Source organism: Camarhynchus parvulus, chromosome 5 (genome assembly GCF_901933205.1).
Source record: "Camarhynchus parvulus chromosome 5, STF_HiC, whole genome shotgun sequence".
Taxonomy (NCBI): Eukaryota; Metazoa; Chordata; class Aves; order Passeriformes; family Thraupidae; genus Camarhynchus; species Camarhynchus parvulus.
The window spans coordinates 23,060,231-23,073,239 of NC_044575.1; the positions used below are offsets into that span (position 1 = coordinate 23,060,231).

At 48.0% G+C, this 13,009-nt stretch overlaps 2 protein-coding genes across 13 annotated transcripts in view; both read left to right on the plus strand.

The window, feature by feature from the left end:
- Positions 1-6,620, plus strand: part of LRP4 (LDL receptor related protein 4) — an 82,920-nt gene extending 76,300 nt beyond the window's left edge. For all 6 annotated transcript variants that reach the window (XM_030949598.1, XM_030949601.1, XM_030949599.1 and 3 more), the window contains exons 36-38: positions 790-877; positions 1,444-1,585; positions 3,321-6,620. In XM_030949598.1, coding sequence (XP_030805458.1) covers positions 790-877; positions 1,444-1,585; positions 3,321-3,656 — 566 coding nt within the window. In that variant the 3' untranslated portion in view covers positions 3,657-6,620. The remainder of the gene's footprint in view (positions 1-789; positions 878-1,443; positions 1,586-3,320) is intronic.
- A 1,572-nt stretch (positions 6,621-8,192) lies between these two features.
- The window catches only part of CKAP5 (cytoskeleton associated protein 5), a 53,516-nt gene continuing 48,699 nt past the window's right edge, over positions 8,193-13,009 (plus strand). For 5 of the 7 annotated variants that reach the window (XM_030949590.1, XM_030949593.1, XM_030949594.1 and 2 more), the window contains exon 1: positions 8,200-8,355. The gene's annotated coding sequence lies outside the window, so the exon portion shown is untranslated. Of the gene's footprint in view, positions 8,356-12,103; positions 12,162-13,009 lie in introns of those variants that run through there. The other 2 variants (XM_030949591.1, XM_030949592.1) reach the window with 2 other exon arrangements.

A 13,009-nucleotide genomic window follows, 5' to 3' on the forward strand; every position in this document is an offset into this window, starting at 1 on the left:
AGGTGTGCAAGAGAGAGATTTTATTAAATCAACGTAGCTTTTATAGTTCTTCCAGATATTGACACCCATCTAACACATATACAGTGCCCCTTGGCCATAAAAGAAACAAAGTTCTCAGTAGACAACCAGGGAGCCACGTCACTCTTGAGCCAGCGAGAGTCCATATCTCCCAACTTTCTCTCCTTCCTCTGGTCTCCGTGGTAACAACCTTGGTGTTACTTCAGGAGAGATATAGGGCTTCTCCTTATCTTCAGGAGGCCCTTGCTAGCTCACAGGGACAGCACAGAATGTCTTTCCTACACAAATGCCCTCTGATTTGAGCAAAACACCTCTATAGACTTTCATTAACCTAGATGGGGACTTTTCCAAGTGACTCTTTGGTTTGAAGAATGTTTCTGTTTTCTTTCATCCTATACCTTGTCCACTGGGCTCTTCCCATTAATAGTACTCTATGTCACTGTCCCCTTTGTGTTTAGTTGAAGATGGTTGACTGTAGTAATTGCTTCCCAGTGCAGGAGTAACCTATCAGCAAGGGTGTAACTCCTCCATTACAACCCCATTACAAAGATCTTGACACTTATTGGTTTGCTGGGGCCTGGATGGGAGGAAAGCTGACCATGTTTGTTTCATATGAAGCCAAAGAAAACCCTCTGCTAAACCTTAATGTGCTGACGTTTTAGTTTACATACTTCTGTATGGGTAAAGCCCCAGCATCAGGCATTACACCAAGGTCAGTCTTATCCAGTGAAATATAAAAGTCCATAAATTTCCGTTGGTATTCACTTTCAGGAGAAGGACTACACGTCAGCTACATTATTGGAGGTCTTCTCAGCATCTTGTTTATTTTGCTGCTTATTGCTGCTTTAATTATATATAGGTAAGTGATCTTTTCTCCCTCTCCTGGCCAATTGTAAACTCTTGGGTTGTAGGAGAAGAAAGTCTCTGAAAGCACTAAATCTATCTTTATTGTCAATCCTTAATTTATCTTTATTTACAATCTTAATTTATCATTATTTACAATCCTTTTTTCCTCCATTGGAAGGAGTACTTGATGATTTTATTTGCAAGGCTTGAGTCCTGTGCCTCTAAAGTGTTGGTCATGCAGTTCTACTATTTGAAACCTTATTGGCTAAATTTTCTGCAGAGACCTTATGAGTTATGGACAGGAATGTGAGATAATTCATCTCTCAGTAAATGTGCTCATGTGCTTTCTGGCAGATAACTTCACCAATTACTGCCATGATAGCTTTTGTGATTACACGGCAGTGCCTTGCTGTACTGGTAGCTAGTAAATGGACTCATAGCTGAAGAGCCAGGTGAAGCCAGGATTTTTCTTTGGGGGGACAGTGGAGATGGCTGAAGCCACCCACTTGCTGAGCACTCAGGAACTTTCGATCCTGGCAGTGGGTTCCTGTGACTTTTCTGACAGCTCTCTTCCTCTAGGCATAATAAGTCCAAGTTTACGGACCCTGGCTTGGGGAACCTAACCTACAGTAATCCTTCATATCGGACATCTACCCAGGAGGTGAAGATTGAATCTGTTCCCAAACCAACCATGTACAACCAGCTGTGCTACAAGAAAGAGGTAAGAACTGCTACTAAGGACATGGGAGCCCAGCTCAAGCTGCTGTTGAGTATCACAGGCCTCACTAGGTGGAAGGATTGCAACTTGTGAGCATTTACCTTTAGGACACAGAAGGACAGCTTCAGTGGATTGTTCAGACTGCTGTGGACATCAGCCAGCAGCACTTCTTCACCAGTGAGCTGTAGTGAATTTGACCTGTCTTTAGGTCTCTGCTCCTTACCCACTCCCACAGTGTCTTGTATTTCATTTGCATTGGGTGCTGGCCCTTGAAAATGCATGAGCCAATTGAAATTGTCTTCCTTGGTCCTGGTTAGTGACTTGCACCAAGGTTGCTCTGGACAGTCAGCAGGGGAACCAGGCAGCCAGAAGGGGTTTGGTAATAAGAAAGTGGCTCCTGGCTGTGCATGGCCTGAAAAAGGTGGGATAGGGGAAAAAAATAGAACCCTTATTAAGCAGAGTATTTTAAAGGCCCTGCAGAGGTCCGTACTTTGTGCCACATCATGGAGAGAGTTTAATATGATATCTTGCAGCACTTAGTTTCTCCTCTCTTTTCTCCTCAGAAGCTTTCTTATCACTCAGATAGCTTCTCATCTTCCCTCTTCTGATTTCCGTCCACATCTCACGTCAGGTATCACTGCTCTGTGTGTTTGATCCTGCCTCCCTCACTCAAGCTCTGTTGTGTGGCTCAAGCACTGTCTGTACTAATTGCTCTTTCTTGGTTTCCTCCCCTGCTTTTATGTCCTTAAACTAGCTCTACTGTCTGTCAGGAACATATAAGTAATTTTCTATGGCAGATTCTTTGGTCTGGGCTTTGGCTACTCATACTCACTGATATTTTGAGCAGGCAATTTCTGTTAGGACAGTTTGTGATTATCTGTTAAATTGCTTGGTTCCTCTGGCGGGGTCACAGACTTACACAAGGGAGAGTTTTCCCTTACTGTTTTTCAAAGGTACTATCCAATAGATTCCCCAAATCTTCAAGCCATTTTAGCTTTATTTATTAATGATAAGACAGGATTATTTATCTGGGAATCTAAATGCTTTCCATTTTTCCCTTATTCTGATGCTCCTTGATATACTCAGATGTGTATTTCCCCACCGGCTCCACTTTCTCTTCAGGAATAGATCAGGTGCTCCTTATTTCACAGTGAGCCAAGTTAGATTTTACTGTTTTAATCTCAGTGTGGACCCTTTTGCCTCCGATCATTTTTGTTGTTTCCCTATAATCTCCTTCCCTCTGCTGCTGTGACACTTGGACTCAACAGTGGTATTCCAGCTGTGAGAGGTGAATCTAGAATGACTCCAATGTAAAGATTTGCAAACCTCGAATTGATCTCCTGCCTACTTTTACCATGAGGTTTTCTGTCTGTTTCTGCTCCCCATTTTGTTTGGTGGGGTTTTTTTCCTTCCTTTTTAGGCTCAGTGTTCTTACTCTCTTCTGTCAGGGAATATGTACAGTTGAATGAGAAGAGCAGCCTCATCCTCATTCTGCTTCCACGACTGAAGAATCGGGGAGTTTGGAATGAGAGCCCTTGCAGGGAGGACTCATCTGGGGGTGGTAAAGAACTAAAAGAAGCTTAAAATGGGTTCTGTCATTGTGGCAGTTAAAGCCAGTGGCTGTTTACATGGAGGTCCAGCTCTTTGTCTGCTTCCCTGTCTTCATTCCAGCTCTGCATTGCTCTTTGCCATATTTTTCCATAGATGTATTTTTTTCATTCATCTGTCTTCTCCCTAGACTGGTCCTGACCACAGCTACACTAAGGAGAAGATCAGGATTGTGGAGGGAATATGCCTTTTATCCAGTGATGATTCCGAATGGGATGACCTGAAGCAGATTCGGAGCTCCCACGGAGGGATCCTCCGGGACCACGTCTGCATGAAGACTGATACGGTCTCTATCCAGGCTAGTTCTGGGTCACTGGATGACACCGAAACTGAGCAGCTGCTGCAGGAAGAACAGTCTGAATGCAGCAGTGTTAACACAGCAGCAGCCACTCCTGAGCGGCGGGGCTCACTCCCAGACACAGGCTGGAAACACCAACGCAAGCCCTCCACAGAGAGCGAGGTCTAAAGTACACATGACTTTGAAACAGTCATACCCTCCCTACCCTCTGCTCTGCACAAAAAAGACAGACTCTGCCTGCCTGGCAAGGAGGGGCACAGAGACCAGCCTCTCTTGCAAGGGGCCCGAGACTGGGACTGCCTTTCAGCATGGCGCCTGGGCAGCTGTGTTGTTGTGTCTGGAGAAGGAGGATGGGTGGGTTGGTTGGAACCCAGAGACCCTTTTGACTCATTTTCACTGTCTGTGGTTTATTTATATGTTCCCTTTTCCTGGAAGTTGCTGCATTAACTTTTGCAGTGACTCGTCTGGCCTGAATCTGGTTCAGAGTGTCTGTTCCCTGGCAACCTGCAAGTCCTGTGCCATCCAGCTCACGGTCAATGCCCATGAAGAGAGCAGTGCTGCCTCATTGCTGGCTCCTGGTCACAGAAGTACCCCTAGTCATTCCAGCACTAGCAGCACTCTTTGAGGCTTTGTGTTGAGGGGTCTCTGACATGAGAGAGGTCTTTTATAGATGGGATATACTTTGGGGCTCAAGAGGACACTGACACAGCATCAGGTCACCTTGTAAAGGCATAAAGAGGAGATAACCACAGCTGCTGAGACTCACTTCATGAGAGCATCACTGCTTACTTTCATATCTGCTACTAAGAACTTAAGGAATGCTCAGATTGGAGCACTGTGTCTGTTGCTGGCAGTGGACACTGCTCCTGTTCTCCCCTTTCCTGTTGAAACATATTTCTACTCTGGAAAAACAAGAGTCAGCAAATGCCCCTTTCAGAATTGTTCCCTGTGGGTACTGGAGTCTGAGTGCTGAACTTGAGACAAGAAGAAATTGGTATTTTACTTAGTTCTATAGGGCTAATGGGGGGAAATGGGTCTCAGCAAGATCTAAATTTTACTGATCTTTGCATAACTGATACATAAGAAAAAGAAAAATTGCTAGGTCCCCAGTAGTCCCAATTATTTTGGCCTTTAGGACCTTTGATTACCATAATAAGGGAAAAGAGAGAATTCCTAGGTCGAGTCTTTCCCAGGGGAGTGCTCAGTGCTCATAGTTAGGAACTGCTTTATTACTAGGCTGAGCCCATTTGACCTAGAATGGGAGACAATAATCAGGGAGCTGCAAAGGCCATTCTAAGTAGTTGTTTATCAGATAGAATTGCACTTTAAGTTCTTCTGTTACCACTAAATAGCTCTCATTGCCAAATAATTTTTCCCATCAGCTGCATGAGCTTCAGTTCTCTGGCCTCCAAGACTCTTACCCTTTAGGGAATGTCATCCTACCCTTGCAGCCAAAACCCAGCAGCATTTGGAGCTGGGTCTTGCATGCTCCCAAGGACTATTCCCACCTCTTCATACTCTCTTGTCATCTGTTTGTTCAAAAAGAAAAAAGAAAATATTGCTTGACACTTCTTCAAAACCAAAATTTATATTAACCCCTCAAATTACATGGTAAAATATTAAGCATTAAGCCAGATCCTTGGAAGCAGAACTTCCCAGTGAAGAATTTCTCACTGCAAACTTTGTAACCTTTTTTATCACTCTTTTATGGAAAGAGGTCAAGTACATTCCCATCCATGGTGTAAAGAGAGCAAAACATACACTGGGGTATGGTTCAGAGGTAGGGGGAGGGTACATCACCCATGCAATATTTTTTCCAGCTGATTAAAAAGGAGAATCATCCTACTCTGCTTGAACCTTGTTTATATGCTAACAGGCCTGCTACCCCTGAAAAACACCACAGGTGCCAGTGGTTTGCCTGTACTTTTCACAGTAGTGGTAGCTTTGTAGATAGGGGAAGGTTGCAGCTTAGACCTGGCTAGGTGGCTTGAGACTCTGTCCCTAACTGCACCATTGGGCTGACTGGTGTATATTCCTGTGGAAAATGAACTGGAGCTAAGGCTTGGATTTCCTGTCTTAATGTGGGACTTTTCCCTACTCCCAGAGGGATTTTTTTTTAAATTAGATTTTTATTTAATTATTTATTTGTTTGACTCCAGCCTTGGAAGCATTGATTTTGTTGGGCAGAGGCACTTTTGGATTGAGGTGTGGACTTGCCTGGGAACTGAGAAAGGAGTGCATATCACTGACATGGATGCTGCCCATCTAAGCCACTTCATGCAGGGACAACACCAGAGGGCTCAAGCATGAGCAGAAGAATCAATTTGAGCAGAAGCCATGTGTAGGGGCAAGGGCATCAGGGCTGGGAGTGGGGAGATGGGGAAGGAAGGCTCTGACCTGTAGGACAGCAGGGTTTCTTTGGGTTTTGGAATGGGTTGTTCTTTTTTTTTCCCAGTAGCTTATATGACCATGCACCAAAATCCTGAGGTGGGACAGGGGTGAAGGGAAACATCTGCCCAGACCTGTCACTTAAGATTAAGTCAGCCTGTCAGAGTAATTGCTGTCCACATCGCAGGTGTGGAAGGGAAAGGAAAAACACAGTCAGTCTTTTCAACAGCCCATGGTTTTTGTGATCTCCACCTTGATCAATGTTCTCTGCTGCTTCTTAGGAGAGACCCTGCGCGCTCCAGCCTAACAGTCATTCATAACTGCTCTCTGCTCCCTTCCTCAAATGATTATGGTGAAAAGGAGCAATAAAATGTCACACAGCCTCCTCTACCAGTGAGGTGGGCAGAAATTCATGTCTTTTTTCTAGAGACAGCCCCAGTGAGATGCTGCCTGGGGGATGCATCATGGTTCCCCACTGTGGGGAAGAGAAGACCCTCGTTGCACTTAGGATGTTAAGAATGTAGAAAGGCTACTGGAGGATGATCTCTTGAGCACTGATTTACTATGTAAAAAGCAAACCTCTCTCCTGTCTGTCCTGAGCTAACGTCAGTGATTTCCGTGTGTTCCTGTGTAATGGTTTTAACGTTACTCACTGGAGACATTGGACTTTCTGGAGTTATTTAACCACTGTGTTCAATATTTTAGGGGTTGATGATAATTTAATATAAATTTAGCTTTTCTTAACCACTCTGCCTGGCTTTTGGTTGTGAATCATGCATGTTCTTTGGACTCTCTTTTGAATGAGGAACTCCCAAACCTGTTCAGACAGAACTTCAACTTTGCTTTATTTGAGAGGAGCAAGAAGATAGGAAGAGATTTGGGGTTGTAGAAACCTGATTGTAGCACATGCTGTGTACCCCTTTGATTTTGAATCAAGGGCCCAATATCTACAGTCACTTCTGCAAATTCTTTCACACACATAATACCTCTCACGCTGCCCCACCTTGCTTTTTCACCCCCTCTTTAACATGGCAACAGCAGAAGGGGCTGTTCATATTAGGACTGTAGAGATCTCGAGCCTCTGCTGAGTGGAAAATAAAGTTCTGAAGAAGAGCTGCTTTGTCTTTCTGTAGGGGGTTTTGTTTAAGCTTCTGTTGCCTTTTTTTTATAACCAAGAGTTTAAATAGTGCCAAAGGCTGAGTAATGAATGAAACATCCATTAATAACTGACACTACAGTACTGGTGCTAATCTTGTAACACATTCTGTCCCTTTCTGATGAAAGAACTACCTAAAACATTTAAAACAACTGTATTTCTGCTCATTTCACAATTGAAGCATTATGCAGAAGCCATTTCAATCAGGTCGTGAAAAAATTGCCTCTTCCAAAAAACTGATGGTGCTCACATGGCATGGTGGGGAGAGGGCAGTGTAAGATTAATTGCAGTTGTGTGTGTGGCATTCTGGTGTCCCTTGTCTTCTATTCTGATCACCCATAAAAAAAATTCCTTCAATTTTTAAAGCTGAAGCGAAGAAATAAATGAGAGAAAACACACTGTGCTCCAAAACCAGTTCACAGAATGGGTCAGGGTGGAGAGGACACTGTGGGTCACCTGAGCCAACCTCCCTGATCAAGCAGGGTCACTCCAGCGCACATGGCACAGGACAGTGTCCAGACAAATCCTGTGATCTCTAGTGAGGGAGACTCTACAACTTCTCTGGGCCATCTCCCAGTGCACGGTCACCCACACAGTAAAGAAGTTCCTCCTATTCATGTGGAATGTCCTGTGCCTCAGTTTCTGCCCGTTTCCTCTTGTCTTATTACTGGGCACCACGGAGCAGAGCCTGCTTCATCCTCTGACACCTTCAGATACTTACAGACATTGGTGAGGTCCCCTCTCAGTCGTTTCTTGAGTTGCTGCTTTGCAAACTCACTGACCATAGCAAGAGAAGGCCCATTGTTCTAACAGGATCTTCCCCAGAGCCGAATCCATCAGTTCCGAGACGCTTTAGCCCTTTGCCAGCGGGTCCCGCCGCCTGACCCGGCTGCCTTACGACCTGCGCCTCTCGCCAGGCGGCGCTCCGGCCGTAGAGGGCCCGGCAGCCCCGTTCTGCACCCTCCATGGGGACACGGCGGCGGCCAAGAGAGCGGGCGGGCACGTCTCGGTAGCTGCCGAGCGGGATGCGCCCGGGCCGGGCCGGCGCCGCTGGCGGCCGCCCGCGGCTGCGCGCGCTCCCGATGGCCCTGCCGCTGGCTCGGGAGCGCGCGGAGAGCACGCGCTGCGGCTGCCGGATTCAAACGGGCCAATAAGAGGCGCGGGCGCGAGCGCAGGCGGGGCCGGCAGCGACCAATGTGCGCGGCGGACACTGGGAGGTGCGGGCGGTGCTGGCGATTTCAAACCCCGCCGAGCAGCTGCCGGACCGTCACCGGCCCGACCCGCCGGGCCCAGGTGAGACCTACCGGCCTTGTCCCTGCCCCGGTGAGCTCCGGTTCCTTTTCCGTCCGCTGTTCGTGCCTGTGGGAGGGTGGCTAGGCCTGCCTCCGCCGCCAGGCCCGAGCCTCCCCGTTTCTCCCGGGGACTGTGTGGAGGCGTAGTCCCAGCAGTGCGACATCTCCCCACGGGGATGGCCCGGGCCCGCGGGCTGCGGCGGCATCTGCCCGCAGAGCCCGGCGGCGTGAGGATTGCGGCTGGTAGCGGCGAGAGGCCGCGGCCTGTACTGCGCCGCGGAGGTGCAGCTCGCTCAGGCCGCCCGCCAGCCGGGGGGCGATGGGGCCGGTGGGAGCCGCGGGCTCGGCGGCTTCGCTACGGCCGTCTCCGTCCGTTGTAGGCCTGGGGCTGCCGCTGGGGGCCTTCCGTGGGGGGTGGCCGGGATAGTGGGCCTGCGAGCCGCTGGGGGAACGGGGCACCCTTTAAGGGAAATGCGGACCGGGCGCCTTCTGTCCCCTGAGGCTGCGTGCAGGATCGATTCCTCCTCTAGAATGTCCTAAGCAAAACGTTCTCTGGGAGGATTGTAGTCCTAAAACCAAGGGCGCGAGCTTATCTCTTATTTCTGCAGCTCTGTTGTTCGGTGCGAGTGTTAAGATTGCCAGAGCCCCTCACCAGGCGGTGCTTCCTGTTGAATCCTCTCTGGTATATGCGAAGAAGAGCTGGGTAGAAATGTGTGTCCCGTGCTTCTGCACACACACCTTTCCTGCATTTCATTTGATTTCGTTTCTGGAACAGATAGTCTTGTGAGTCTTCTAAAGACAGTACTTTTCAGGTTGTTGTGCAGAGGGTTTTCCTCCTGAATCTGGAAGTTTTGGGTCGGAAGACAGAGGCTGAGGAATGATACTTCTGTGTGCCTTAAGCAAACCAGGATTCTGTTCTAAGAATAAAAAAAAATTTAAAACATCATATGTGCAACAGTTTTCTATTTGGTTAGTGTTTGTGGTGTATCATCTATCTGGTTATTCTGCAGTTTTTACTTTTTGCTGATTTTAGTGTTTGATTTTCTGCTGAACTGCAGAGCAGTTCAAGTTGCCTTGTGCAGGTGAGAAAGGGATGAGTACTTGTCGGGAGGTTGAGCTACCAGCAATGGGTGCCCTTCCTAATGTATTACTTTTGTATCAAAGAAAGTGTTGCTATAGGCTTTCAGTGAATCTATTAGTTTGAAACTGTAAAGCTGCTTAGTTCAGAATGCATAGAGTCTCAAATATTGGAGTATTCGAAAGATGTACTCGCAAAAGTCTGTTACTAAAACTTTGAGAAAGGTTCACCTCAGAAGGTAGAATGATTGAGTGCAAATTGCCTGTACAGTTTTGACTCTTTAGTGTCTAACATGAGATCAGTTGATTGTAAAAAATTTAGAATTTGGTTTGGTTTTCTTGTCTCAGGCTTGGCCGTTCTTTAAATTTCGCTGTTTTGGTAGCTTCCCCTCATATTGAACTTACAGATTCACTGTTTGGTTTTTTTTCTACTTCGAGAATTGTGATAGGGCTAAGCCTTATAAGCAACATTGAAAGAGTGATATATCAAAGCAGAATCACTGGCAAATGGCCTTCAGGTACAACAGACTGTTTCTGAACAAATGGTTGCAGATGTATTGAAAGTAATTCCCAAAAACGCAAAGTTGGGTACATTAACTAGGTGACCTGCTATAGGAGAAATTATGTGACAACTTCACAAAAAGAAATTTGAATTTTAGAAGTATGGGAGTTATTCAGACTGCTTTAGATCTGTATTGATGGAAGATTACTCCCTTGGTATTGCAATATGAAAAAGGGAATGGATGGTGATGGAATATGATTCCTGGTTCTTGTACACATAGGACTTGTATTTTGTCAGACTTAATTTCATGCCGGCTCTTGTCCTTCCCCTTGTATGGGTCAGTTATGTAAGCTGGGCCTCTGCCTCTGAAAACTTGGTCTGCCACAGTGGGTCTGTGCTCTCATACCAGAGTCTGCTAAAATGGGAAGATCTTGTTCCTATGTAATAGTCGACACAGGAAACCTGAATTTCAGTGTAATGTTATAAATGGTTTCATTCCGTGTGTTTGGTGATAAATTTACAGCAGAAGAGCACTTAGCATGTTGTACGCTCCTTCAGTCAATAGTTTTTGGGGGTTTTTTCTACCCAGTTGTCATCTGCAAATGCAGCACTTCTGTTTGCCCCTTCTTATACATGACTAAAGCACATCTTGAACAGTACATCCAATTAGAAACTGCTCTGAATATTTTGTGGAGTAGAGATAACTATCTTAATATCTAATTTGGAGGATTTTGTTGTGTAGGATGCATAACTGGAAGGACACTTGAAAGATGTAAGTGCTTGCAAACCTTTAATTAAGGTTTTCAAAGTCACGGTCAGTGTTCATCTGGTTCCCTTTTTTCCCATTCCTACCTCTCCTCTGTTTCACACTACCAGCAGCTGTCCTTATATGGTTTATAAAAGAAATGTATAAACTTGTATTGCTAATTTGTTTGTAAACTATTTAATGTAAATGGTTTGTCAAGTCTGCCAGAGTAGGGTGGCATTAAAGCCATTTGCATCTGTAGCAGAAGTTGGTTCAAGACCACATAGTCCAAGACTAACATGGTGTAGCTTTGCTGATGCTTTGTTGTAGACTGTTCCCAGTGGTTCATGGTATATGGGTGGAGTTCTAAAGTGACATTGGAAAGCCTTGTACCCTTTTGTTTAAGCTAACTATTGCCTTGCACCGGGCAGTGTTGGCCTGGCTTGTTTGAATAAAGAGTCTCTTGACCTGAGCACTTGTGAATTGTCTGGGGTTGTCTATGACAGCTCGGTTGCTGCCAATGTCAGATGCTGAAAAGCAGAAGCTGCTGTGCGTGTTTGTGCCTTTCTGCAGCAGGGGGTAGGGTAGAGTGAGGTGGTAGGAAAAGTAACTTGGGCAATTATTCAGTGGGAAGCATGGCTGGTGCTGGCGGTGCCTGGAAGAGGCTTCTTTCTTCAGCTAGCTAAAAAGATGGCTGGAGAAATACAGCCTTACATCACATGGCTTGATGCTCTTCTGAGGAGGAAGCGACACCCAGTTCCCACCATACTAGCTTCTTCAGTTGCTATTGTCACTATAGAAAAGGCATCTCAAAATGTCAGACGATGGGCTAGAGAGATTGCTGATGAATCAGCTCCACCAGAGCGCTGTCATTACACATCTTGCAGCAGCATGAAATGCGGGGATGGTATGGTGCCAGGCTCTTCGTACCTCCTTTGGAAGGCAGCGTTTCTCCTTCCCCACGGCTGGCCTTGTTCCTGCTGTCGGGTTTCAGAACCGCTCCCTCCTTCAATTAGGGATTGCTGGATGACTGGTGGCCTGGGATGATGTCTGCTGCATGCTGGGCCATGACCGCAGCTCCCTCTGTTAGAGTAGTAATTGTTCTGACGGCCATGGGCGTTCGGGGTATGACTCATGAGGCCAGCAGGCCTGGCGGGCCAAGCTGCTCACTGGTCGCCGGCCCGGCGGCCCCTTCTTTGCCGAGAGGCGGCACCGCGGCCGCCGGCAGGGCCGAGCAGCGCCTGCTGCCGCTCGCTCGGCCCCGCGGGGGCGGCGCGGCGGCGGCGGGAAGGGAGCGCGATGTGCCTGGGGCTGCTGCGGGGTCAGCGCGGCGGGGCCGCCGCTGCCCTGCCCTGCCCTGCCCTGCCCGCCTTTGTCTGGCCCCGGCGCGGGCCGGCTCCCGCCCAGGTGCGGCCGCGGCGCCTCGAGCCCCGCCCGCGGCGGGGAGGGGCTCGTCCCGGCCCGCCCGCGGTTCCCGCCCGCTGCTGCCGGGAGCCGGCCCGGAGCTGTCAGGGTGAGTGTCCGGCCGGGCCCGGCCGAGCTGCGGCGGGCGGGCGGGCGCGGCGGCGCTGGCAGGGCCGGGCTTGGCCCGGCCGTGGGGCGGAGGCGTCGGGCACAGACAATGCCGGGCGGGCAGGCGGCCTGCTCGCCGTGCCCGGCCGCGGCCTGCGGCCACACACCCGCGGAGTGGGAAACGCCGCCGGGCTGCGGGCAGAAGTGGGTGTTCTTCTGGAAGGTGCTGGGGATGGCGGGGGCGCCGCTAGTTGCAGAAGGAAGCCGTGCTGGAGGGAGCTTCCCTTGGAGAAGGAGGGAGCTAGTGATGTCTCCGCGGGAGCTTTCCTTCATCAGCAGTTCAGGCCGTCCTTTTAAAGAAAATCACACGAGCCTTTTCATGCCTGAACTCCATAAAACCTCTTGAGGGGTGGGGGCCTTTACAGCTTACAAGCACAGTCCCACTGACATCTTTCACTCCCAACTGTCCACCCTTAGAATTATGTCAGTGCATGCCTGTGCACTTGCCCGTGTGTTGCCCTTTTCCCTTTTGCCCTTCTCGGCCCCCTAAGACTGGCTTCACTCCAGGCTTACCCATGCAGTTACAAATTGCGTTTGGTCTTAGCTGTAACAAACAGAAGGTCAGTTTATTTTGCATCGCCTCTCTCTTTTATATGAATGGAAAAGAATGGCCCTGGTTACTTTCAGAGGCCATGTATTAAAATGTATTTTTCCAGAGAAATTAAGTATTTGTTTATCTTACCAGTAGCTTGTCATTTGTGCTATTAAAATTTCACTGGGATGAGTTAGTGCATACAAATTAAAGCAGGCAAGAGAAAATTTAATGCTGTTCACTCTTTAATGCCATTT